The sequence below is a fragment of the Stigmatopora nigra genome, chromosome 8 (genome assembly GCF_051989575.1).
Source record: "Stigmatopora nigra isolate UIUO_SnigA chromosome 8, RoL_Snig_1.1, whole genome shotgun sequence".
Lineage (NCBI taxonomy): Eukaryota > Metazoa > Chordata > Actinopteri > Syngnathiformes > Syngnathidae > Stigmatopora > Stigmatopora nigra.
In genome coordinates, this window is record NC_135515.1 from 1,525,302 (window position 1) to 1,549,392 (window position 24,091).

General features: G+C 38.2%; 2 protein-coding genes and 1 long non-coding RNA gene across 3 annotated transcripts; 1 reads left to right on the forward strand and 2 right to left on the reverse strand.

Annotated features, from left to right (window-relative positions):
* Window positions 1–2,048: 2,048 nt before the first annotated feature.
* Window positions 2,049–17,311, reverse strand: LOC144200601 (uncharacterized). Its single transcript, XM_077722844.1, has 32 exons — window positions 17,182–17,311; window positions 16,888–17,111; window positions 15,842–16,003; window positions 15,457–15,636; window positions 14,968–15,088; window positions 14,785–14,880; window positions 14,142–14,331; window positions 13,707–13,869; window positions 13,438–13,626; window positions 13,190–13,364; window positions 12,585–12,715; window positions 12,271–12,447; window positions 12,001–12,125; window positions 11,764–11,921; window positions 11,095–11,322; window positions 10,549–10,887; window positions 10,051–10,199; window positions 9,744–9,972; window positions 9,003–9,173; window positions 8,720–8,877; window positions 8,509–8,650; window positions 7,777–7,917; window positions 6,781–6,935; window positions 6,561–6,686; window positions 6,210–6,396; window positions 5,018–5,059; window positions 4,861–4,935; window positions 4,552–4,706; window positions 4,358–4,444; window positions 3,512–3,658; window positions 2,517–2,621; window positions 2,049–2,386 (listed from the first exon to the last, which is right to left on the reverse strand). Exons 1-32 carry the CDS (start codon window positions 17,309–17,311, stop codon window positions 2,300–2,302), a joined length of 4,944 nt encoding a protein of 1,647 aa, XP_077578970.1. The 3' UTR covers window positions 2,049–2,299.
* An 876-nt stretch (window positions 17,312–18,187) lies between these two features.
* On the reverse strand, window positions 18,188–23,040 carry LOC144200936 (uncharacterized). The gene is made up of 3 exons (XR_013327226.1): window positions 22,910–23,040; window positions 22,148–22,319; window positions 18,188–18,302 (listed from the first exon to the last, which is right to left on the reverse strand). It is a non-coding gene; the product is annotated as an uncharacterized LOC144200936 (long non-coding RNA).
* On the forward strand, window positions 19,626–21,125 carry LOC144200602 (uncharacterized). Its single transcript, XM_077722845.1, has 3 exons — window positions 19,626–19,817; window positions 19,916–20,009; window positions 20,137–21,125. Exons 1-3 carry the CDS (start codon window positions 19,763–19,765, stop codon window positions 20,900–20,902), a joined length of 915 nt encoding a protein of 304 aa, XP_077578971.1. The 5' UTR covers window positions 19,626–19,762; the 3' UTR covers window positions 20,903–21,125.
* Window positions 23,041–24,091: the final 1,051 nt, after the last annotated feature.

Consider the following 24,091-nt stretch of genomic DNA (forward strand, 5'->3'; position numbering starts at 1 on the left):
AAGAGTCCCTACAGGTTGGGATTTATTTCTTCTCGCAAAAACTTTACGGATAATTTGGTGACTTTGGGAGAAAAGTATAATTTCTTCCCGAAAAAAAGGTCGATTCATTAATTTGGGAGGGATCAAAAACTGATTAATTTGTTGCGACATGGCCATTTTTGCACTCACTTAAAAATCCAATTACACTAATAAGTTAAAAGTTGGCCCCTGGTTATGTTTTTATTGGCTCTAAATATGAAAATATTATGGGATATAGCCCACACAAGAAGTTTGAGTACAGATGATATTTTGGGGAAATTGAACGCTAGATGAAGTTAAACTGGGTAACCAAAAAAAAAAAAAGGCTAAAAATACAGTAATCCCTCAAATATCGCGGTTCATGTAGACCCAACATGGCCGCAACAATTTAGAAAAAACACACCCCTATTATAACTACAAACCACACTAAATATTTTCGCGCCTATACAAAAATAGTATACAGAAAACTAAGTCAATTTTCAGTGTTTTTGTTTACCCTGAATAATCTTTTAAACCACAGGTGTCAAAGTGGCGGCTCGGGGGCCAAATCTGGCCCGCCACACCACTTTGTGTGGCCCGGGAAAGTAAATCATGAGTGCCGACTTTCTGTTTTAGGATCAAATTAAAATGAAGAGTATAGATGTATATTAACTTTCCTGATTTTCCCCGTTTTAAATCAATAATTGACATTTTTAACCCATTTTTTTCTGTGTTTTTAGTTCAAAAAGAATTTTGTGAATCTAAAAATATATGAAATTTCCAATTAAATTTTTTCACCGTAATTTATTGAAAAAAATATCTAAAAATGATATCTAAAATGGTCTGGCCCACATGAAATCAAGAATGACATCTGACACCCTTGTTTTCTACAAAAAAGCTAATCTAAAATGCTAATCTCAGCTATCATAGTTCTAATTTTCTTGACCTTTTTAGCTTCATAAGTCCTATAAATAAAAATCCATATATTTTCCAATATTCTTATCCCTAATATTGAACTTAAGAGCCAATTTATTTGAAATCCAAAGTACATTAATAGGGATACTGCATCCAATGGGTGTGCTACTACCCTAAATGTTGCCGGGGGGCCCCTGGAGCCTCAGATATAAAAGGTAATGACTTCACTCCCACAAACATTTGAGGATTGAATACAAGCCCTTGATGGAGCGAGGTCAGACCCGGACTGCGGCGCCCTCTTATTTGGCGTGGTCCATTTTCAATACGTTATGTTGCTGTCTGCCAATTGGAATTGCAGCCATTGTTTTTTCCTCTAAGGTATGTAAGACTCAATCCTATTGGTTGAATTTTTTTTAAGTTTTGGTCCATTTGAGGGTTTTGTTTTATTTTTAGGTCCAAAATGCCAACGCCACTGGGAACTCGGGCGCCGCGGCTGATGCATCCAAGACGGCCAAAATCCTGAACATCGTGGCTTTGGTGTGTGGATTGATTTGTTTGTCCATTTTAATTGCGATTAAAGTCATTGAAAATCAATATCATGACTAAAAGAAGGCATGAGATGATGTAATCTTTTGTTAAAATGGACAAAAAAAGACTTTAAAATGATTTTCCAAGAAAAAAATGTGTCCGAGTGTTCTTTTGCGCAAGAAAAACAAACAATATGAAATGGAATTAAAGTATTTGCAATATTTGTATGAAAAAATGCAAGTAATATTTGAACAAAAATATTTTCATTAAACAAAAAACTGTCTATTTGTACTTCATTAAATCATTGAATACTGTTGGAGTTATTCTGTTATACTATAATATATATATATATATGAAATAGAAATAATATAGAGAAATTAAAGTATTTGCAATGAAAGTATTTGCAATGAAAGTAATTGCAATGAAAGTATTTGCAATGAAAGTAATATTTGCCCAAAAAATATTTTCACAAAAAATTATTTTCACTAAACAAAAAACTTTTTTGTACTTTTTATTTAATGAATGAATGAAAATTATAAAACATTTTGGGTCTAAAAACAATGTCATAAGATCCCAAAATTAATAATAATTAAAGTCCATCTCTTTAAATAAACTATTGCTATTTTTACAAAAAATGAAAGCTTTCAACCTTATAATATTTACCTTCTTAATTTTTTTTTTAATTTTATGTGTAAAATTGCACAAAAAGATGTTACCAAAATACCAATTCATTAAAAAATAAACCTCAATTTACCATTGGTCATTTAATAGGCCTGTAATTTACACTAAGAGCTTTAAATTCCAATCAAACGACTTGTAATTAAATTATCCAGCAGTATTCCTTCTCCTATAAAAACTTCTATCTTTGGCCTTCCAACGTCCTTTTTCTTAAAACTCCTTCGAGCCGGTCTGCAGGAGAACTTTCTCCACTCTCATTGTCACCGTCCTATTTATTCCCCAAAGAAGCCTTTGTTACTTATCGTCTATTTCGGTGCAGATTTCTTTCACTCAGACATGTTGACACATGGCTTCGGACAAGTGGCTGCCATGGATAGCAACCATGTGTGTGTACTCACATGTTGGGGGGGTGCTTGATCCCCAAACAACCAATGGGCTTCTTGGTTTGAGGACACAAGGCCCAGCTTGGCCTGAAACAGCTCCCCAAGAGATGCCTGCATGACCTAAAAAGGTACGCAACAATAGTTACACCTAAGCTACTTCCATTATCTCGCAGTCCTGGGTTCAATTCCAAGGTGGATCTTCAATGTGGGTTTTCTCCGGGTACTCCAGTTTCTTCCCACATCCCAAAAACATCCAAAGCTAGCTGGTTGGTCACTTTAAATTGCCTATGATTGGTTGTCCTTTGTCTCCTGTCCTTTGGCCAGCGATTCGGGTTGCCCGAAGTCAGCCGGGATTGGCTCCGGCACCCTTATTGACTCTTGTGAGGATAAGCAGTGGAGAAATGATATCTCACGTAACAATAGTTACGTTTAAGTGTCTCACAGTCCTGGGTTCGGGGGTTCAATTCTCAGTGTGGAATTTAAATGTTCTTCCCGGGCTAGAGTGGGTTTTCTTCGGGTACTCCAGTTTCCTCCCACATCCCAAAAACATCTGGTTGGACACTCTAAATTGCCTAACTTGAGCTATGATTGGTTGTACTTTGTCTCCTTGCGCCCTGTGATTGGGTGGTCATGGATTTGAGATGCTTGAACTCAGCTCCAGCACCCCCCATGATCCTTGTGAGGATAAGCGGTATGTAAAATGAATGAAAACTCAAGTTTTTCACTGTGATTGAGAAAAGAAGCGCTTCAGAAAATACTTTTTTTTCATTTTAAATGTATTGGGACACCCAATTAATACTATTAATTATTTTAAATACTTTTTTTAAATCCAATTCATTGAAAAAATAATTTTAAATCACAGGTTTCCTATATTTTGGAGATTCAGAGGCCCTTTAGTAAAATAAAAAGTGACCAATGACCCCAGAATGAATAGAAATACATTAAAAAACCATTTTTACTACCCTTGTTTTTACACACAGAAATGAGCATGAGATGCTTAATGTTCGTACCTTACAGAAAAGTTTCCCAAAGGCCGTGGAGGAGTCGTCGCTCATGTCGTCCGTGGCGACATGAGCCAAACAATGTAGGAGTAAGAGGGAGAAGCCCCCAACAGAGCCAAGTCTCTGTCTTCGGACAAAAAGGGTCTCATCGGCTTCCTGTCAACACAAACACATAATCAATACTAAACAAAGGCTACTTTGCGCCATTTTTGTTTTCTTCTAAGCCGGACACTTAAAGAGAGGCAATTTTATCGCCAGGAAATTGGAATTTGTTGCCAAATTGTTTGATTCATGTTAAAATTGGGCCTCTTTAAATTTGAAAATATGGCATTTTAGATAACTGAGTTCTATGTTATTGGTAACTGAATCATGATAAATGGTTCATTACATGCAATATTTGTGTTGTCTTTTTAAGTTTTTTTTCTTGTTATTTGTGTACTTGCCAATGTATTGTTGAATACTTATGTTGGCTACTTATTTATTTGTTACCTATCAAGTATTACCTATTTATTTGTTACCTATTATTTATTACTTATGGATTTGTTATCTATTATTTATGACTTATGTATTTGTTACCTATTATTTACGACTTATTTATTTGTTACCAATTAATCATTACTTATTTATGTGGTACCTATTATGTATTACTTATTTATGTGTTACCTTTTATTTATTACTTGTGTTACCTATTATGTATTGCTTATTTATGTGTTACCTATTATTTATTACTTATTATTTTGAAAACAGTTGTTTGGGATTCAAAATGTGTCTCATTAGAAGTAATAATACACAATAACAAACCAATAAACATGTTGCAAAAACAGTATTTCAAATGGAAAATAACACAAACTTTACCTGATAAAAGAAGGAATTCCTGAAGGCATTATTGCGGTAATTATTCAATGGAAGCCTTTCAGCTATTTGGAGAGAAACAGCTGGAGTCTATAGAGGGAAAACATAACAAGTTGCTTCCTCGTATACCAGTGACTAAATATAGGATCAGTTTATTAGGAAAGGGTTAGAATGATCATGAGTGAAATGTTCCAAACCAGTTGCAGAGCATGCAAGGTGTGCAGGAGAAAAAGTCCATGCTGGTACACCAAAAATTCTCCATGGCTGAGGCTGGACACTTCCATTGGAATCAACTCTCCCTCACATTCCCATTGACATTCCAGGACGTCCACAAACTTGACGCTGTTTTTGTCTGAGGGGGGACGCAGAAGACCACCAATTTGTGTACTTAATAACATAAAAGTAGTAAAAAAAAACTAAAAAAAAGAGTAAAAAACTATTGATAAACAGTAAAAAAAAATGTAAAAAAAATAGCGATAGTCAATGTAAATATGTGCTCATCCGACCTTTTAATTTGACCTCCACTCCTTTCAGGATCTGGAATAGAGGAGAAACTTCCAGCAGCTTTGTCCACTCTTCCTCTAGGAAGAAAATGAATAATAATAATCATATAAATTAATAAAATATCATAACATATATGGATTTGGATTAAAAAAAACATACCTGGAATAGTCGGAACCGCTATATGACTTGGCGGACAGCACACTGTCAAGAAATATTTATTTGTTTTCAGATACTGTTTAACATTACAAGGGTCGCAGGGGGGTGCTGGAGCCTATTCCAGTTTCCCTCAGGCAACCTGAATACCCGATGGCCAGCCAATCACAGGGCGTTAGGGGATAAAGAGCAACCAATCAACCAATTGTGAGTGTTTAACCAAATTTTGGGGGATATGGGAGGAAAGCGGAGTACCCGGATAAAACCCACAAAAGCCCAGGGAGAATAGGCAAACGGGATCGAACGTACGACCCCAAAACTGTGAGGCTGACCCTCTAACCAATCGACTACTTAATAAATATATAAATACACGATAAAAGTTGTTTTTAGATTTTTTGTGGGTATTTCTTGGGGTGACCTTGATGGAATCCGAAGTAAAGCCAGAAGCTTTTTGGGATGTCTGGGAAACAGCTGGGACAGTCTATTCCCTTCGCCAGAATGGCATTCCTTTGGCCCCGCCCCTCCTAGGGGGGCCCCACCATGGCTTTTTCAAACAAGCGTCACTTGGCAACAAGGATTACGAGAAAGTGGACGCCATACTGAACGCGGTATTTAAGATCACCATGAAAACCAGGGACGACTTTATGGCGCTGCAAAACCTAGGGTGGTGAATCTTTAAGGACTTTAGGGGAATAAAAGAATAAATAAATAAAAATGTCTGGGCAAGATGTACATTAAAAAGCATCAATACCCCCTTTGTTGCACTTCAAATTATAGTCAAATTGTAGAATAAAACAATAATGGTCGTTAATTTCAGTTTTTCATAAGCATTATCGTAAAATAATGAGGAATACAGATTCCAGATTTCCATTATAATTGAAATTTGTACAATTTTTAACAAATAGTATTAAACGCATCATAATAAAAAATATTAACTGCCAGATTCAAGTTAAAAGCCAAAAAGGGCCCCAATTTTATCAAATAAAATTAAAGAGCCACTGCACTCATGTGCACCACCATCTTGGATCCAATTCCCAAAGAACCGTAAACCAAAAAATAAAAAAACGATAATTTTTTAGGAAGAAAATGCTCTCTCAAAACCTCTAAAATTTTCTATTTAAATATGATAGTCCGTCCCCTTCCGGGTTAGATTCCAGCACCCCCACGACAAATACAAAAAATGCCCAAATTTACAAACCTTTGTGAGTCTGCCCGTCCATCCCAAAATTCTGCTGTTCTTGACCCTCAATTTTTTGATTGATTTTCTCCAGTTGAGGTAAAATCTTCCTTTGTATCAAACTCACGACATTCCCAGTCGCTTTGGGCTGTTGACACAACCGGATCAGGCCGTATTCCTCATACCAGAGATTCCCTTTCAAGACCACCTAAACCAAAACATCCAAAAAAACCTGATCTCATTTCAATACTTTGTTAAAAAAATCCCTATTTGAATCTATTACAAAAAAATCGCCATTCATTTTCAATAGCAAATTTCCCTTTATATCAATTCTAAGCAAAACCCCCCCCAAAAATAGTGTACCCCTCTCACCTGAGCCACGTCACCCCTCAACTCAGAAAGCTGTCGAAGGAAATGCAGTTTAATGAGCGCCAGATCCAAAATGGAGATTCTGGAAGAACATTCCTCCCACATTTCTGCCAGTCTGGCCTCTCGATCCTGTACTGACAAATTGAACAGGACACAGAGAAGGCTTTTTTTGACATAATAATGTTTCAGTTGAGAATGTAGTATTCCCAATAAGTGGTGCGACCGTGACATGGATACTGGCTGTCCAATCGTCTCCTTTTTGCGTGCTCCATTTGTCCTGGGATTGTCGCAGCTGCTCCACGGACACGTCCATCATGTCTAGGCTTGACATCAAATCAGTGTGCCAAATGCAGTGCTGATTCCACTCGTCTTGGTCGACTGAGGAATAAAAATGGAGGTATATCATGCTCTCAATAAGAGGTGGTTGGGTTTCAAACTTTATTTAAAAAAAATGCATTTTTTGGGTTTTTTTGTGGGTGATGTTTTCAACAAAATTTTCAGGATTTTAGGTCACTTTTAATTGATTTTAAAAATGGAGGAATATCATGCAATCAATAAGAGGTGGTTGGGTTTCAAACTTTATTTAAAAATTTGTATTTTTGGGATTTTTTTTTGTGGGTAATGTTTTCAACAAAATTTTCAGGATTTTAGGTCACTTTTAGTTGATTTTAAAAATGGAGGCATATCATGCTCTCAATAATGTGTTTGAGTTTCAAACTTTATTTTTAAAAAATGGCATTTTTTGGATTTTTGTGTGGGTAATGTTTTCAACAAAATTTTCAGGATTTTAGGTCACTTCTAGTTGATTTTATTTGGGTAAAATATTGGTCAGTAATGATCAAATGGGTCCACAAATTCGAGTTTTTGTGGATTTTAGTGGACAGTCAAGAATTGAATGAGGTCACTGCATTTTTTAAATCTAAAAGTGGACATCATTGGGGCAGCATGTATTTTTTGGTCAAGTTTGGGAGGAAATAATAGGAATAATAAATAATTGTGTGAATTTTTGCAAGGAAATATGAGTCATAAAATATGTAAAATGCTTTAACTTAGGCATTAAAAAAGCGATGTCCTAACCTTTTCTAGATGATACACTTTAAATTTATACTACTTAAACATTGAGGAAGTATTTCTAAACCTGTTCTAAGTATGCCAAAATGTGTAGAGAACTTCCCCTACAAAATGTTCACTGTTAATGGCTGTCATTGGAGCAAATTACCGAGACTGAGGATATTCAAAAGATGCGAAGGAAGGCTCTCAGCCAAGAAAGCATGTTGGGCCACTTTCCTCTGGGCTTCGGCTTGAGCAAAATCGTGCATTTCCGCAGCGGCTTCTCTTAGCGGTCTACTCGTCCACTGTACCTGCAACACAGTACACACAAATTCCATTCATAAACTGAAAACCAACATTTGAAGACCTTTGAGTTTGCTATAAAGATATTTGGCACCATCTAGCGTTGTGAATGGCGATAATGTTTATGACGACCACACTTTTTCCAGTCTTATTTCAATGCAGAAAATATCGTCTTATATTCGGGTCAATGCCAATATAGTAAGCTAGTTAGTGAAAACAAAAATTGTTGAAGTACTATATTTTCACGACTATAAGGCGCACTTAAGTCTTAAATTTTCTCCAAAAATAGACAGGGCGTCTTATAATCCAGTGTGCTTTATACATGGGAAAAAATTGAAATGTGTCATTCATTGAGGGTGCGCCTTTAAATGCAATGCGCCTAATAGTCGTGAAAATACAGTATATATGAAAATTTAACAAGTCATGAATTAATTTCTTTTTTTACCAATTTTGTCATACGCACTGGGTATGATGACAAAAGCCTATGTCTGATTTATTTTTATTTTTTTAAGCCATGAAAATGTCTTTTGGGAGAGTTATCCTATTTTAAATACATCCAGAACCATTTTTTTTCCTTTTTATCAACTGAAACTAACCTCCTGATAGCAATCATCTTCCATCCCACTGAGAAAACAACGAAATACACTGGCGTCCACCTCAGAGAAAATGTCCTCCTCCCTTCGCCTCTGCAGTTGCCAGAAGACATTACAAGCACACACCTCCCGCTCCAAGTTCTCCACCTGGTGGTGACAAAAAAACGACAAAAGCCATGTTCAAATTTGCGTCAATCCCTTTTGTTCTTGACCCACCTGCGTGCCGTCCATTCGATCCATCACGGCCAACCAGTAGGCGGCGGTAATTGGCACGACTGTGTCGGTAATTGCGTCCATCCTGACGCCGACCACTGGGGACAGCGTGGCAGTGACGGGGTCAACTGCCAGTACGCCGTAACGGATTGCTACCAGACCTGGAAATTAGTTCCATGAACGCATCACAACAAAAATAAGTACAAGGTAAATTACTGTTTATGTTTTGTGTACGTTGATGTGTCTATTTCTTTTGAAATTTTAGTTTTACTCGGGGTTTTTTTACCATTGCCGTCTGGGTCTTCCATAGTCCCCGCGAGCCCGACTCGTCTTCCCGAGAAAGGGTCAGCTCGCCATCCCAAAACGGGGACGCTGAGACCCGATCCCATTGGGTCAGGGAAGTCCATGCCTAGCAATGCGGGTAATGTTGCGTCCAAGCCTGATAGTTTCATCTCCCCTGTGGTGAAAAGAATTGTAATTGTTTAACATCCAAAACGAAGAATTATCTAAAAACGGTCTATGCAACAACAGAATGAAGAACTGAATGGAAAAAGCCAATGCAGAGTCAAAATATTTGAGGAATGTTTTCTTGATATTGACACAAAAGAAAAAGTCAGAATTGCATACTTTGCCAAAAAATTAAAAGTATACCAATAGTAAATTAAAATGAGTTGAATTGCTCTCTGAACAATTTCCCCATTGAAATGAATGTAAATGTCAAAGTCTGCTCAATGAAATTATTGCTATTGTTCATTTTAATATTATGTTATATACTTTACAATGTACTTCTTTGCCTTGGACTCCCGAGAGTACATACAAGTAAAGAGTATATCTGTACAAGTTTTAACAAGTTAAGCATTTGCATTTAAATATTGTTGTTGTAATATGCTTTGTCGAGTTCACAATTAAAATTTTCGTCCTCAAATGAAGGCCAAAAATGGTCTAAACAATGCTTTGTATTTCGCTAAACTCCTTCAGATATCTCAAGGCACTATTGTAGTATTAACAAGAACTGCAGTTCACTCACCCATGGACCCTCCATCCTGATGAAGAGCAACCATAGTCTCCATCAGCACCTCCAGCCTGCTCTGCAACTGCAGTCGGCAATTCTGACTCCTCCTCCAATGCCGATGAAGCTCCTCCACCGCTTGGCTGAGATCATCTTGCCATGGACGCCCTCGGTCGGTCGGTCCTGGTTCCGGTTCCTCACATAGGGGCCTCAAGAATTCCACAATTTTGAACATGACCATCAGAACCTAGTAGGAATGAAGTTTTGGACTGTTTTACAAATGCTTCTTTTGCTGTTTTCAATTCCTAAATTGAATAAAATCGACCTTGGCCTCCAAAAGTGTCTGGTACCCCCCCACATGTGGCACCAGTTGTCCGGCTCGGACGCTGACGCTTCCCACTCTCGCCATTTTCCCACTCAGAGGGTCCATGAAGGGTTCGCCCAGTAAGAATCCGCCTACTGGCACCAACTCACCTAGGCAAAGATTTGAATAAACACCATTAGTTCTTAGCTAAAATTCAATTCATAACAAAAATTACCTGTGCAAGCATTGCGTAGTTTAGATTATGTTTGACAGCATTTTTAAAAAAATCATATCAAATAAGAAAATAATCCCATTTAAAAAATAACTGGAATTGCAAGTGGCAGCTGAGTAAACATACATGTAAACAAACATTGTTTTTTGCCTTTTAAGAAAGGAAAAATTATGTTTTTTGGGGAAAAGAATATAAAGAAATCAAATTAATTCACCAGCTTAATAAAACTGCTGCCAGGTACCCCGACCAATCAAATGTGAAATGGTCAAAATGTGATTTTCACTCACCTGTAAGCGAATCTAAAGCAATTCCGACAGTCATCACAACCTTTCCCGTCCGTGAGTCCACCATCGGATACCCAATCTGGACGGGTTGCTGCAAACCAGTTATCGGGCACTTATGAGTCTTTCCCAGTGGGTAAACCAGTCCAGTTTGTGGGTGGATGGTAACAGCAAGAATAGGTACCGGAACCCCCGTGTCTAAGTCTGACATGGGGGCACCCAGTAGTAGTTTTTGACCCGGTCGGAGGCCTCGTAGCCGTGTGCCGGCCAGAGATGGGTTCGAGTGGCAAGAATTCGGGTATGGGATGAAGGGAATGAGAGGATTTTCCCATTTTCTGTTGTCTCCTTGAAGGGGAAAAGAAGGGTGTAACATAATGTTGATTTTCCAAAAGACATAGCACAAGTTTTAGCAATTTTGGATAATAATTTTCCTTGTTTATTCTTATTTTTGTCCAATTATCAATGGTGGTAAAGCCTATCTCGGATAACTTTGTGTTGGAAACCAGGTACACAATGAACCGGCCAATCAGAGTCATAATTAGATGCAGATACCTGGACATGAGTCGATCGTGGATACCAAAGTGGAGCTTTCGGGGTCGTAAGCCACATTCCCGGCAATTGGAAGTACTCGGCCAGTCTGCGGATTTAGAAAGAAATCGGAAGGAACCGGCATAGTCTGACCGCTACCCAGCAACATGTGGCTGTCATCATTGGGCCTTATGAGACCAAGGACCGTATCGTAATGGGCTGGGCAACAGTCCTGAAGGGACTCATCGGAACCTGAGGAGAACATTGTTAACAATTATCAGTCTATCCATACAGTTAGACTTCTATATATGATATAGTATTCAGCTTATAAAAGGCTTCGTTAGGACTAAAATACTAAGGAGATTTTTCTAATGAGTGTGCTTAACATAACTTTAAGAAGTTGTGTGTTTACTTGCAATTCAACCTCATAGGAAAATGTCTGCATAACTATTTCATTTTAATGTCTTAATAAGTAATTTTAAGGGTAACATTAATCATGTTATCAATATAAAGTGCATTTACTCCTTTTAAATCCAAGTTACTTTTGGAATAAATTATTTTTTTATATAGAGGTACGCACATAACATGCAGTAATGCCCTAACCTCCCGTTTTTACACAAAGTGGATTATTTTTCCTTGCAGTTCATGTGTTCACCAACAGATAGCATTGTTTTTGATCCAATTCTCACCTACCAAAGATACTGTCTTTACTCAGCACAGAGTCTGATCCCGGACACAGTAGTTGGGCCCCAATACCTTCACCCAAGAGACCCCAAGCCCCCTGGCGTTGGCATTCTGCTGATACCAGTCCTCCCATTTCACCCACCAGTACTGACAACCGCTGGGTCAAACTAAGAAAGGAAAAATATATTTTTACAGTTACATTGGAAGCAAAATTAAATAAAAAAAAAACCTACATTACTGCCATACTTTTGATGATGCTGTCCACCATAAGCTGTCTGGTGAACCTTGCTTAGTATTCTAATACATTCTCGCACATGAGCTGTGAACATAATTTGGACCTTCTGTTGCGCCTGCTGCTCTCGCTCCAAAACCTAAAACAAGCCAACATGAAACAAAAAGCTGTATTCATCCACTTTTTTGCTCACTTTAACTTTTTTTGTATAGAATTAACTGGAAAATCAGCCAATTGTGCAAATCCTGTACACTCTTTTTGACTAAAATGAAGGTGAGGCTAACCTGGAGCTGAGTATGGAGTAGTGTCCTTATGTTTCCAGCCAAATTGCTTCTGCGGACCATCTCCTTCTCCACTTCCCTCCTTAGCTTGTCGAGGGCATTTCCCACTCTCTCCTCGTCCAATAGGAATGGCTGGAGAAGTTGTAGTTTTTCACCAAGGCCCCGATAAAGCTCTTTGACCTAAAAAATATATCAAATTTCATTCAAGGATGCACAAAAATCTATTTTTTTATAACCACCAAGATGGGAAAATGTCATATAGCATGAACTGTGATGTCAAGTAACCATGTAAATGATTTTTATGTCACGTTATGCACCTCGCCGCTGAGTTGTCCCAGACGTGCAGTGACCGACACACTGTGTTTGAGCAGCAAATTGTAGAAAGTGTTACTACTAAAAGCCTCTAAATCCACCTGCTTTTCATAATCCCAGAACTCCTCCAAGGACTCTACACCAAGAACAAAAACAAGATGTCAGTTGCGAACAAAACATGAACTAAAAACTGCAATTGCATGACATTAAAACATCAAATTGGGTGGAAACTTCAGGATTAATGACAGGACAACATTGGTAATTCCTTAATATTTCAGCCAAAATCTACTTTTTACTCCTAAAACCGACCAATTAATTATTATTTATGACTATGTAAATGTTAACTATAGTTCAAGAATCCCAAAAATAAAGTTGCAACATTATTATATAACATTGAACATTTTCAAAAGTATTTTTTACATATTTACTATATATTTATAAAGTATTTTTTTTATATAATTACTGCCCATAGTAAGTTGGGATAGGCTCCAGCACCCCCCACGGCATACATTGAGGAAAATCAATGAATATTTTAATAAGATAATTCTCAATTATTTTGTTAAGTTTTTCCCTATAATAATAATATAATACTAATTATACATCTTCATACCAAGTTGTACGGAACTCGGTCTAATTGTGGCTTGTTGTTTCCTATGAGTCTTCATTTGTGTGATGACCTTTGAACCCTTGGATGCGTAATCCTCCATGTGATAGGCCATCTGTCGCAATTGATACTTTGCTCTGATTGGCTTCTTCTCGGGCCACCCATACTCGTGGAAAAGGATCTGAAAACACCAGTGGGCTCCGTTACCGAGAATGGCCGATAAACATCCATTCAATTGGAAGTTGTTCACTAACCAATAGCGTCACGCATAAACACAAGATGACCACAGCTCCAAATAAAAGTCCTCCGGTCACCAGCCAATCGGGACGGAGTAAAAGGTTTCTCCTTATCCGGATGCCCAGTCGGGTCATGTGACGTGGGATGGTGGAAAAGAAGGGGCCTGGTTCGTAACATCGGCCGCCCATCGGCATTACTCGCAAATACTGGTGAGGACCAATCACGGGAGAGGAAAAATCTCTTAATTTGTTTTGGTTGTTTATCGGGAATCAATGCGGAAACTTACGATGCATTTGTGGTGATGGCTACTCAGTTTAAAAACGTAAACTCCAGGCTCGTCAAAGACGATTGAAAAGACGCTTGGGGGTGTCCAAGACAAAGTCATCTCCTCGTTTAGTTTCCTCAAAGCACCCCAGTCAAAATCCCGATTAGTATTGTATAAGTTGTCCCTGTCAAATGATGTAATAAATCAAGCTACCGTATTTTCACGACTATAAGGCGCATTTAAAAGTCTTAAATTTTCTCCAAAATAGACAAGGCGCCTTATAATGTAGTTTATATATGGTAAAAAAAATTAAATGTGTCATTCATTGACGGTGCGCCTTTAAATGCAGTGCGCCTTATATGGAAAAAAAATAAAGTATAATTCATTGAGGGTGCGCCTTATAGTTGTGAAAATATGGTATATTTTTGTAAATACACGTTGCACGTGGCTACTTACGTATCATACTGAGGATAGTGACGAGTGGTGACCGTGAAGAGTAGAATATCTCCAAGTTGGAGACAGGTTGTCGGGTTGAGAATTCCAGCAAGGTTTTTGCTTGATTCGTCTGTCTTGCTTTCGGGTATTTTGCTGCCACTACTGCTGATATTTTGCAGGATTTTCATGTCCCAGTGAATAAAAGATGCATCTAAAAAGAGAATTGCAGATCCTGAATCAGTTTCACATTCTATTCCGGAGTAAGAAATGCAAAGTGAATAGATGTCAATTGGTAGTATATTATATAGTATAATATATCAGGTAATTTACCTTGCTAGGCTACCGAGTTTAATTCTGTGAGGGTTCAAAAACCATTTTTTTCTTTAGAATTGTCCATACAGACTAACTTTGTCCCACTTTGGGGACTGTCGGATTATACTTTGGAAATTCCAGTTAGGTCACAAGACACTGCAAGACGTACTTTTGATTGCTAATTTTAGAGGACAAGACACTAACACAACCTGATTTGGGATATTGTTTCTGGATAATTTCAAGCAAAAAGTATCATTGTGCCTAATACTGTACCAACATTTGAATGGTGGACTCAGTAATCTTTATATTTGTGATGATACTATCAATTCCAAAGCAAATAGCCCGTTCTAACCATGGTTCCTCGTAGCATCCCGCAGTTGTGCGAGCGCCGTCAACGCTTGAAGTTCCGTCAAAATGGCGCCACCGAGGAGGCCAAGAAAGCCGGCTTCTGCGTTTCAATGATATGTAAAGACAAAGGAAAATCTTAAGACAAAGGCAGACAAAGGCGTAAAGGGTTGTCACTTGAGTGCCAGACCACTTGTCTGAACAATGTAGACAGGACGTGAGAGGCTGAGATGATTGCCACAATTCAGGTTCCCGTGAGAATCCCATTCTTTGAAAAGCATCTCCAACACGGCACCAGAGATAACCGACACCTGGACACACAGAGAACAACATCCGTTAGCGTAATTGGGTAATTTGGGCCCTGGGCGGGGGCCACATTGACTTCAAAAATGTGACAGATGGGCGGGGTCAGCACAAGATATGATACAAATAAAAAAGTGCATCCGTTAACAGTACATATGAAACTTAAACAGAAAAAAAAGGACTCAAGTATTAACTCATCACTCATTATTAAAGTAAAAAGTTTAAAGTACAAAGTCGAGTAAAAAAAATGTATTCAGAAATATAAAAATGTAATATAATAAAAGATAGAGGGGCTGTAAAACATGAAACACAAATAAGAGTGGACATAGCTATTGCCACTGGGTGAAAATACATAAAAAATTCAAATTCTGCTGACCTGATTTTCCGAACTCAACGTCATCTCCAGTTTTCCGCCGGATTCGCACCCGAGTCTCAGTTCCGTTGCAGGCTTTTTCCGACATAGCCCCCCACAGGCCGCCCTCCCGGGAGGTTCCTCACATACACATAGACCCAGTTCTCCATCATAACCCTTATTTTCTTCTGCGGAAGGACACACCTGTAAGAAAAGATATTAATTCATTAATGAAAGTCCAATTGGGACACTGCAAAAAAAATCAGAGTACAATAGATGGACAGCAAATGTTTTCTTTTGAGTTAAAACCCCCAGTGTTTGTCGGGAAGTCACCGTACTTGACCTTTCCTCCACTTTCTTGCATCATCACAAACTATACATGTACAGTATGTGTTTGTTATCTGATGACCTGTGTCCTGCAATGAAGCGTCCACTCATGTCGGTCCAGGCAGTCTCCATGTTGAGTGCGGGTTTTTCCATTTCTGCAGATGCCGTAGACTTTGTGTATGCAAACATCTTCACTACTGGCCGGGTGATAGTCCAGGGTACATTGGCACTGCCCGTCGCTCTTCTGAGGATAAAAAAGTCAATGGGGTTGACTTATGCAACTACATGGACAATTGGAAAAACAAAAAACTGAACTTAACCCTTGATTTTTCCAGAAAATTTGAATTTATACCCTTAATTTGGTTAAATATGCAATGGTGATTCAACATAGAGGATGTTTATGAATTTGGAATTGTCCTAAATTGCAATCCAAAACTGAAGTTGCCTTGTTTTACGAGCTGGTAAAACTGGTAGTTACGTCAGATTTCATTTCATTTTGTCAATTGCTTTATCCTTAAGGGGTGCTGGAGTGTATCCCGGACGCATGGGACACCCTGAATCGGTGCCCAGCCAATCAGAGGCCACGACAAAACTGACAACCAATCACAATCATAATCTAAGGGCAATTTCGAGTGTCCAATCATGTTTTTAGATTGTGGAAGACAACTGGAGTACCCACAAAAAGCCCATCTACAAATTCTACACATATGGACCAACCTGGATCCGAACCCAGGACCCCAGAACTAACCACTAGGCCACCATGCCGATCTTAGTTTCATTATTTCTTCCTAATTTTTCAAATCCCAACTATGAACACAGTCAAAATCTTTCCTTACTAAATATTTATAGTATTCCCTCAGCACAGGCAGGAAACAAGACACCCCTGTGAGGACACCCAATCCACTTGCCTTTCAACATCATGCTACTGATTGTTCAAGCGTCTTTGCTGTTTTTCACAGTAAAATCCCGACATTTTAAACCACTATAAAATGAATTATCAGCAATAAACATTGGAACTTCAGGGCACAATATACATAGTTAAAAAACATTCCTGGCTGGCTCTAGAGGTGACTGTGTAGTAAAAAAAATCCAAATCAGCATCAAATAAGTGAAGAGAAAGACTATTACCTGGAAGTTTTGTCCCTCAGCTGGACAAACGCAGGTTTCCTGACCAGATTGAGGCTGCTGAGCCACCAGTCCACATTGAAGTGCCGAAGTCAGACCTGGTCTAGGGCAGTAATGGTTAAGAGGACACTTTAGACAGCTCTCTATGGACATACCGTCCGCAGAAGGTCCGTAAGTCCCCCTTGGACATGGGATTGGGCTCCCATTATCTTGCATGCAGTAAAATCCTGGTAGAAACAAAGGCAATTTTGCAGGATTTTATCGTTAAGCTAAAAACAAACAAATGATCGAACTTACCTGGTGGACAGGTTGGTGGTCTTTCTCGGACAAATTGGCTTATGTTTTTCCCGTGGAGAGAATTCAGGGCAAAGGGGACAAAGAGCCAGGAAAGATGGCTGAAGAGATTGGGACGATTTCTTGTCGACATGGTGAAATATATCTTGGAAATAAAGTTTTAAGAAGGAAGGAGAGAGCTACCGTTTGGGCTATACATGACTTTCGTTAGCATGCTATTGCATGATTTATAAGGCCTGGCGGCTAAGGTGACAGCGAGAGTGCGGCAGGAGAAAAGAAAGTATCCGATTGCTCTATTTGTCCTTTGTGACGCTACCATGAAACTGATTAATGATTTGGCGGCTGATATTGCTTAAGAGAAACCGAAATAGGGTTTATTTCCCCCCAAAAATAGGCCAACTTGGACTTATGATGATTTGTTGCCTACTATTCTATTCATTTTCTGAATAGCTTATTGCCAAGGGTGCTGGAGCCTGTCCCAGTTGACTTTGGGGGTCAGCCAATCGCAGAAGGCAAGGAGACAAAGAACGGCCAATCATAGGTCGGGACAAGAAATGTTTTGGAATGTGGAAGAAAAGTGGAGTACCCAGAGAAACTCCGCACAAGCCCAGGGAGAACATGGAAACTTCACACACTTGGAATCAAACCCTCGAACTCAGAACTGTGAGGCCGACAGACTAACCACTAGCCCTATATGTCTATTAATGGAATGGAAATATTTTTTGTTACATATTTTTTAATATTATGATATAGTATTTATTTATTGATTTATATGATACTTTTTTATAAATATATTTTCTTCTTTTTATTATGAAGACCTGCCGAGTTGCCACTCAAGTTGTAGTCTGTATTCGTAGTAGTATTTTGTAGTAGTTTGTATTCAAATACTGAAATCTAAACCCCATTCCACTATTAAAAACACATCAATATATTGCAATTAAACTTTTTCCTGCATTAATTAAATAACACTTGGTTTTTAACCCTATTTAATCACTAACAGTCAAGGTAGTTTTTTTCTTCTAAATCTGCTCAACTCCATGCTGGCATTTGCGTCATTCACCTTCTTATCTGCAAGTAAACTCTTTGCTTTCAGTTGAAAAATCTTTTCCATGGAATGATTTGACCTGCAAATAAATAGCAACCTGTGATTACACACTTCTATGTGTGTGTGTCTAAGTGTATATGTGGGTTTTTGTGTGGGTATGTTAAATAACAAAGATGTGGTTCATACCCTTTGCTCCATATTTCATTGACTCCATGTATTAGATGCATTTGGATATCCAATTAATACCTACAAAGTACTTCCAGATATTGTTGTATGTGTGGTGGATATGTAGAAAGGGATTTTTTGACGATAAAAACGTACAATATTGTAGGGAAAACCCTACATATTTCTTGTTTTTGTGATGAGCAGACTTTGGACAAGAGCACTAACCTAGATACTTCATTATGGGAAGGATGGACTATGACCTTGTGATGATGAGGTCTAGCTTACCTAACCATCCCCTTTCACCTATATCATATGTGTCAAAGTGGTGGCCCGGGGTCTAAATATGGCCCGCTGCATCATTTTGTGTGGCCCGGGAAAGTAAATCATGAGTGCTGACTTTCTGTTTCAGGATCAAATTAAAATGAAGAGTATAGATGTATATTAAATTTCCTGATTTTCCCCATTTTAAATCCATAATTGTCATTTTTTTATCATTTTTTCTGTGTTTTTAGTTCAAAAATCATTTTGTAAAATGTGAAAAATATTTAAAAAGCTAAAATAAACATTGTTTTAGATCAATTAAAAAACTGAATATTCAGGACTTTTAATCCAGCTCTTTTAATCCATTTACAATAAATATTATATCTAAAATGGTGCATACGGCCCACATGAAATCAAGTTGACGTTAAAGTGGCCCGCAAACCAATGCATATTTTCATTGTACGAAATATTCACAATTGGCATCGCATTTGTGCAAAAGTGCAAAAGTCTTCTTACATCATCAGCATTTTTCATTGATTTAATTGAGCTGCCTTGACATTACAATCAACGTTTAGAATTTACATTGATTTGCTTAGACAGACAATTCAGCAAAGACATTAGAATCCTTTTTTGTCATTAAAGTTATTTTTGTTCAGCTCCTAAAATATTACAGTAAACAAAAGTCAATATTGACATTTTAGTTTTCAGTATTAGAATTAAAGCAGTCTTATTTTACTTTTATGATCAGATTAGATGACTCATGAAATGAATGTGTTTCCCATCCAGCCTTAGCATCACGGGGGTGCTGGAGCCTATCCAGCTGTATCAGTTCTATCCATAAAAATGAAAGTTTTATGGCAGTTTGTAATGCACGAGCGTGTATGTTATGCTCTTTTACCCGTGTGACCCTCCACGTGTTGACTATTGACACAGACAAGTTCTGATAACAACAGCCTTTATAAGTGCGCTCAAGAAGAGAACTGACTCCAAAAAGTCCGCCAAGCTTAGGTAACGCCAACAAACTATTTAAAAAAACAGCGCATTTCTAAAGAGCAAAAATCCAGTTCTTCATTTTTCACGGTCCGATTCCTAGACGATCACAGAAAAGTGAACATGCCTGCAGAAAAAGTGGCCATCTTTTGTGCCATTGCAATTTTGGCAGTATCAGGTACATTTCCAGCAAGGGAGTTTATTCCTGGTTACATTTTATTCCACTTTTGCAAATGATTTGCAAAAATTTGACATTTTTTTTCTTCTTTTTCGCAGCTTATCCGATCCATCGTGACCCCAGAGATGCGACCTGGACTGATTCCAAGGCTAACCAAGCTAATTCCAAGTCCCAACTCACAAAGGAAGCGGAGTAAGTCCATTCAATCCGGAATACTCATTCCGGCTGGGGTGCTATAGCCCTTCCCTGCCACAAACAAGCCTTAGGACAGACTATAATCAATAAAATCCGACTACAACAAAGTATTTTTCTTCCACAGCGAACTCTACAAAAGTCGCATAGACCACAGCGCCCTCTACAGGATGGACAATGACTTTGCCAAAGACGCATTGTCGATGGAGATCCAACGCAAACTCCTGATGGAATCGGAACGTCTCAGAGAGCGTTTACGTCACGAACTAGCCGATCTGAAGGCGAGGCTAGCTCCCTCCCGGGCGCAATTGTCCTCCGCCATGGCCAGCCTGCGGGGGCGCTTGACCCCGCTCACCCAGGAGCTCCACAACAATACCCACGATCTTTGCCAACAGCTCAGGGTATACCTCCAAATTCCAAACCCAGTAGAGGGCAAACCCGATCCCATTGTCCGCCAATGGATGGTACGGGCGTTGGAACAGAGTGGGTCTCGACTAACGGAGATCCTGGCTCAAATCCGAGAGGTGACGGAACACCCGATAGGCCAAGAGGAGGTCGCCAATTCCAGAACATGGGAAGGATTTAGCTCCAAGATAGGACAGGAGGTGATTTCTATGAAAGAGGAGGTCCAGAATTCTATGGACAGTCTTCGGGAAGAGCTCGCTAAATCATCGGAAAGCGCCTCACCACTTGGGGGAGCTGTGGAACGTTTCTGCCAGGCTTTGGCGCTGCAGAACCAAGCATTCCAGACCAGGATGGAAAGTCTACTTAGAGAAATGGAAGAGGAACTGGAAATCCAGTCCAGTCCTTTCCAGGATGGTGGTTCGTTGCAGGAGGACTTTTCCGTCCAATTGTCTGCACTCATTCAGGACATTCTACACTCGGTGCAGTGAACAAATAATCATATATTGGCGACCGGTTTGTACATAATGACCCAAAAAGGACTGGGATTGGTCTCACCAAAGATGATGTAACAAAGAAAATGTTCTCTTTTTACAGCATACTTTTTGTAGTACTTGGGAGATTTGGAGTCTGTAATTTGGGAATGGGATTCGACCCCAGAACCTTTCTGACTATGTAATATTGGTATTGAATTCTATTTTTGTCTTTGCAGACGATATTTGGAATATTTTTTTACTTGTTTAAGAAGACATAAATTGTACTATTTTGTTAATGGGTATTTTTTGAGGTATTTTTCTGTTTTTATAATATAAAAAAGGCTCCACTGGATATCAATGTTATTGCATTAAAATATGCATTTGTTGTTTTGGGGTTGGAAGTTTAAATGTTTCTGTTTTTGTTGTTATTGTGCTAGAGTGCAATTTTGTTCAAAAAGGTGGGCGATTTTGTATCTTTTTTTATGTTGTCAAAAAGCAGTCACTAACAGTGTAAATATTTTATAGATTAATGTATATATATACTCATGAAAATTCAGTGTCATTTTACCTTAATAGTGCAATTTTATTGAAAACAAGCACTTTTGACTGACATTGTATTTACTGTAAAAACTACAGAAAATATTGTGTTGCTATGCTAGGTCAAAAGACAAATATATGCTACTATTAATCATATTTTTTGCCAAAACTGACAACAAAAAGAAATAAAGCATTGAAAAATGACAATAAAAAAGTGACATGAAGCTCTAAATATCTCAAAAATTTTCTAAAGTCAATCCTATTGTTGCCTTCAAGGAGTTACGGATCTTTTTTTTCGTTTGTCACTTGCCTGAAGAATGACGAAATAAAAGATTTTAGTGGATATAATTCAGTATAATTTTTTTTATATGTCAAATGCAAGATCCAAGTAGGATGCAAACATTAAAATACTTGGTCATATTAGAAGTTTTATCTGTTTAAATGTGTTTTTTTAAATGTGGTGCTGCTTTACTCTGATTTTCAACTTTAGCGGTGCGACGAAAAGGAATTGAATTAAATAAAATGTCATTTTTGTATTGGATAATGAGATTTTCAGCTTGTAAAAATCACAAAAACATTCATCTGGTCCTCAAAAGTCATTCAAAATGTGGCCAAAATATGATAAAACCACAATTGCATCTTTCATACACACACCATGCATATTCATATTGAGGGAATGCATTGATTTGAGCATAAACTTGTTTTAGTTTTGTTTGTACTCACATTTAGAAGTTCTTGACATTTGCTGGGCTCACACAGTCTGAGAATGCAATGCAAATATATGCTGGATTTGGCTTGATCTCTATGTCGAACAAATCGGAAGGCCTCAAAGTCGAAGCGTGCAAACTTGTCATTTCCGTTAGTCTCTATTGTTGCCCTGCTGTCCACTGAACATCTAGTTTGAATACAAATATTGATTAGATTAAAAATGGGAACAAAACTTGAACACAACCACTATGTACTTACTGCCAGCCAACTCATCTCAACACATTTCAATTGAATGCTCCTATATTATACACATGATATTTAAAGCTTTCATCATGTGGTGCACAAATTAACACAAACAAATAAATAATCAATACTTAAGAAATAATGTGCGATCAAAACAAGCAGCAGTTATTAAAACTGGATAATCTCAACCACTATTTCTTCTTTAAGGTCACGTTGGGTGCTTTAGCCAATCACAGCTGACTTGAGGCCAGGGGGCGGGCACAAACATTCACTCTCATACTTCTACCTTAAAGGCCTTTTAAAGTCTCCAATCAGTTTACTATGCATTTTTTTGGAATGATGGAAGGAAATCGGGGGTCCCGGAGAAAGCCCCCACAGGCCCCGGAAGAACATGCAACTTCTACACAGTCGGATTGACCTGGATTTGACCCCAGAACCCTAGAGCTATGATGCCGACATGCTAACCACTCAATCCACTAGGTTGCCCTAATGTAAATAATAAATCTGCAAAAAATGTACAAGACAGATTCTTACCAGTTTGACTTCAAATGTGTTAACTCAAGGGTGTGCAAACTATTCCACAAAGATCTGCAGTGGGTGCAGGACCTCTCCACAACTGTAGAATGCTGCAAATGCAATCAGTGGATTGCAGACAGACGTTTCCTGTTTAAGCCCCACCCCCAATGATTCAACTTTTTTGTGCAGAAACAGTCGGAACAAAAATATTACATGACATTTTCATTCCGCAAAAGCGTAATGAAGACACGAAGAATGGGAAAATGAATGCACACATGATTTGTATGAGAAGAAAAGCACATGTGTGGTAGTAGTTTACAGTATGCAATTCAATGGGAACTTTACTAACCTCTAGCGGCCATAGTTGGTATGACTCCACATTCTTTTTTGCAATGCATTCTCATTCATCATGAAGAAAAGTTTCCAAAGATGTTCAATTGGATTTAAATCAGGGTTTTGAGAAAGTATTCTCATTATTTTTTGTACCCATTTAATTTCTTGTTAGTAATTTGTTAATAATTTAAATAAATAACAGTTACATTTGTCATACAAAGAAACTTTTTTCCATTTACGGAAACTTGCGATTGAATGTTTTCCTGCAAATGGGTGGAATCGGAATTGAAATGACTTTTCCTTCTAATTCCAGACTATTTTGTAGACTTTCCCCACTTGATTTGTGAAAATGAAGTCACACTACCCAGAGACCAAAGAAAAGCAGTGAACAGGAAGAATGGAGTGGACAACAACAAAAAAAGTGGTTTTCCTGTCTTTCCTCTGGATTCCTTCCTGGCCACTGGTCAATATATACAGTAAATTGTCTTCTATTCTCTCATGACAGGGTCTGTTTGTATTACTGTTTTATTTCAATGTCTTCAACTCTTGGTTGTACTTTTAATAGACATATTTTCTAATTTTTTTATCATCACTGCCCATATTTTGTATTCTACACACTTTTTTTGCTGAGATAGGCTCCAGCACCCTTTCAGATCAGACCTGTTGAGCAAATGTTCATTTTGTGGCCTTTGTAGGGTTAAATATCCCAATTCAGGGTGCTCGGACGTTTGGTACTAAGATATTAAACAGTACTTAGATGTTAAACTCTCTCTCTTTTAGATATTAAACTCTGTCTCATGAATGTAATTTTGAGTGCTGATTTCAACAGTAAACTCTGTCACTATTTGACCGGCGACCAAAAGACCA